This window comes from Martes martes (assembly GCF_963455335.1).
Source record: "Martes martes genome assembly, chromosome: 1".
Taxonomy (NCBI): Eukaryota; Metazoa; Chordata; class Mammalia; order Carnivora; family Mustelidae; genus Martes; species Martes martes.
Window position 1 is genome coordinate 45,439,414 of NC_137888.1, and position 3,861 is coordinate 45,443,274.

At 35.8% G+C, this 3,861-nt stretch overlaps 1 protein-coding gene across 1 annotated transcript; it reads left to right on the top strand.

The window, feature by feature from the left end:
- Nucleotides 1-204: 204 nt before the first annotated feature.
- Nucleotides 205-1,143, top strand: LOC308337749 (olfactory receptor 5H2-like; the record flags this gene model as incomplete). The annotated part of the gene is made up of 1 exon (XM_080795926.1): nucleotides 205-1,143. The coding sequence occupies exon 1, from the start codon at nucleotides 214-216 to the stop codon at nucleotides 1,141-1,143; it is 930 nt and encodes a 309-aa protein (XP_080652052.1). The 5' UTR covers nucleotides 205-213.
- Nucleotides 1,144-3,861: the final 2,718 nt, after the last annotated feature.

The following is a 3,861-nucleotide window of genomic DNA, read 5'->3' on the forward strand; positions in this document are numbered from 1 at the left end:
TTTTGCACATAGTTGGAACTTAAGTAGTTATATTTTTGCAACATAACAGTTCCCCCAAATAGTTGCCATATTAAAGGAAATAAAATTGAAGTGCCTTCAGGCTAGTGTATGGTTTTATTTCAATTACCTTCACCGAACAGTCTTTTATAAATCATTAATGAATATTCTTTTTACGTTTACCACATTTAATTTCAGAGACCATCTGGTAAGAATATGGAAACTAAAAATGCAACAGAGCTGGAAGAGTTTGTTCTCATAGGACTCACATATCAACCAGAGTGGCAGATTCCCTTGTTCCTGGTGTTCTTGGTTATATATCTCATCACCATTGTGGGGAACCTTGGTCTGATTGCTCTCATCTGCAATGACCCTCACCTTCACATCCCCATGTACTTATTTCTTGGGAATCTGGCATTTGTGGATGCTTGGTTATCATCCACAGTATCCCCCAAGATGCTAGTCAACTTCTTTTCTGAGAGCAAGAGGATCTCTCTCTCTGAATGCATGATACAATTCTTTTCCTTTGCAATCAGTGCAACCACAGAATGTTTTCTTCTGGCAACGATGGCATATGATCGGTATGTGGCCATATGCAAACCGTTACTTTATCCAGTGATTATGTCCAATATGCTGTGCATCCAGCTGATACTTTTGTCATTTTTAGGTGGCCTTCTTCATGCCATAATTCATGCTTCTTTTTTATTTAGATTAACCTTCTGCAATTCCAACATAGTACATCACTTTTACTGTGACATTATGCCCTTACTTAAGATTTCTTGTACTGATCCTTCTATTAATTATCTGATGCTATTTATTTTCTCTGGGTCAATACAAGTATTTACCATTTTCACAGTCCTTGTGTCTTACACACTTGTTCTCTTTACGATCTTGAAAAAGAATTCTCTACAAGGTATAAGAAAAGCCTTCTCCACCTGTGGAGCCCACCTCTTATCTGTCTCTCTGTACTATGGCCCCCTTCTCTTCATGTATGTGCGCCCCGGGTCTGCAGAGGCAGATGATCAAGATATGATGGGTTCTGTATTCTACACTGTCATAATTCCTTTCTTAAATCCAATTATATACAGCCTGAGAAATAAGAAAGTCATAGATTCACTGAGAAAAATATTAAAGAGAAATGTTTAGATCTCATACTAGTATCTATTCTCCTTTCATTAAAATGACAAAATTCTGTGGACAATGTTGCTATGTTTTGAGTAGTAGTCATTTTTTTTTGCAGTTATAATTACCTTAGTCTTCAATGACTAGGAGGGAGAACCCAATTATCTCATAAAATATTTGTGTGTTTTTTTCAAAGCACACAAGAAATTTTATTATTTAAAAAAATTTTAAAGATTTTATATATTTATTTGACAGAGAGAGAGAAAGAGACAGTGAGAGAGGGAACCCAAGCAGGCAAGGTGGGAGAGGGAGAAGGGACTGAGCAGGGACCCTCCCCCCCCCCCCCGCCTAATGTGGGGATCAATCCCATGACCCACAGACCACGACCTGAGTTGAAGGCAGAAGCTTAATGACTGAGATACCCAAGGACCCACACACAAGGAATTTTAATCAAGTGTTCATATCATACTTAAGTAAAACAGAAAACAAAAATGAAAACATTTCACAGGCTTGTCTGTTCCTTGGTGTGATTTATAAATGCATTAAATGCTAAAATACTATAGTGCCTCTGAACAGAACTTGATTGTGATGTCTTTGATACTTATGCAGCTATCTAGCCAAGACCCATGTTCCATTTAACTGGATTGTAGAGGCAGACTTGCGTTTGAGTGAACAGAGGTAAACCCCAAGAGTTCTGCTAGCCATCAAGGTTTTCTTTCTCCTTTATTAAGGGCATGGTGAATTTTACCTCTCGTGTGGCTTCAAGTCTGATATCACGGAGAGAAATAAAAAGAAAAGAGAGCAATGAGGGAAGAAAATGACAGGGTTTTAAGACAATGAAGAAAGGGTCATGCTATAAGAGATGCTTTTAGCCTAGTGTGCTTCTTAGAGGAAGGCAGAGGCAAGTTGCCTCTCACTGTCTATGATGCCTACTATAGGCCCTTTCTAGCTGTGTTTGTATGTTGTTGGACAATCTGTAAAACTTCACTAATAAAGAAAGCTAACACATCCACCAAGGACTTAAGCTGGCATGGACACAGACAAAAGTGGCCAACTTGGAAGAAAGTGGTCTTAATATCCCTAGAATTAAAAAAAAATTAAGCTAGAAAGATTTTAAAATCAATAATATGTAGTTTTTGGAATGTGTTATTGACAATGAGGGTCTTTAAATGCATGTGACCAAAGCCCAAATAATCTTAAGGTGACTTAACGTCATAGTGGGTACCTAGTGGGTACTTAAGAGAGATATGAATATTTATATGAATTATGATGTTTTGTGCTTCAAAGTCCATAAATGTTATTTTTTATCATACTCCATTTGCAAAGTATAATGTGTAATCCATCTCAGTCCACCTTTACCCTTCCTTTCTCACCCCTGATTCCATACACAGTTCTACTGATACCACTAAGCCTATAATCCCCATGACTACCCACTTTTGTGATTTGCAAAACTCGAATTACTTATCCTCTTCAGTATCAGTATCAGAATCAGTATCAGTGTCAGTATCCTACTGATACTCTCTTACTTCCAAAACTTTGTAAACATAACTAATGTTAATGATATATTTTCAATAACATTTAATAGATTGTCTGCCACTAGGTTATGTAGTATCATATATGATATATTTTTGTAGATATATATGTATCTATCCACAAAAATATATGTATATAAATATATATGTGTGTGTGTATATAATATATATGTGTCTATATATATGGTGGACATACAAAAAACATGTGTGTGGACATATATGTGTGTATACATATGCATATATATGTATACATATGCATATATTTGTCTGCTCATGTGTAAGTCCAGAATATATGATATAGATCTAGTTAGATCTACACTTATATATCCACATATCTATCAATATCTTCTTCACCCTGCACTTGTTCACCCTGGCATTATTTAAGGTTTTGTTTTTAAGTAAACCTTGGTTTAACACTGCAGTGCTTTTCCTCCACTTCTCCTAAGACCATGTTTTATACCCATATAGAGTTATTGAAAGCCTTCTGGAAACACCTCATTCTCTCAGGTTCAAACTTTTGCCCATTTAGGTCTCTCCATAGAGAATAAAATCCTCCACGTCACCCCCAAACTACTCATGTTTATTTGTAATGGATATGATGTTTTTTTCTTTAAGGTCTAGCAACGTAAGTGTTATAGCTTCCTTGATGCATTTCCAGATTACCACAAAGAAGATAAAAATTCACACTCATTTGAAGCATATTAGTTTATTTATTCTTCTTAGATCATACCTGGGCTTGTATAGTACTTAGTTTTGGTTTACACACTCTTTTAGAATATAACTTAGAAGTCCTAGTACTCCTGTACTTGTGCAGCACATAGGACAGTGACTTACATAAGGTCCGAAGTAAGTATTTGTGAACTACCTGTGAAATTTTAAAAATACAACAGCATGAACACATAAAATAGAATAGTGACAATAGAATGTGTCACTCTTTTTCAGTAAGTTAATGAGCCCAGGGAAATTACCGGGGATAGCTGCTGTAGGCCAGCTTTTTTCCTGTTTCTTTCATGACAATCTTGAGCATCATAGACATAAAGTGAATTCTTCCTCTTATCACTAGAATTAGTTCCTTGGATGGGGTATGAGACAATATCAAGGAGAAGCCCTTTCATTAGATGCTTGTTTAAAGATATAACACATATAACTATTTAATAAAAATATCAATATTAAAAAAAGAAAGGGTGCCTAAATTGCTCAGTTCCTTAAG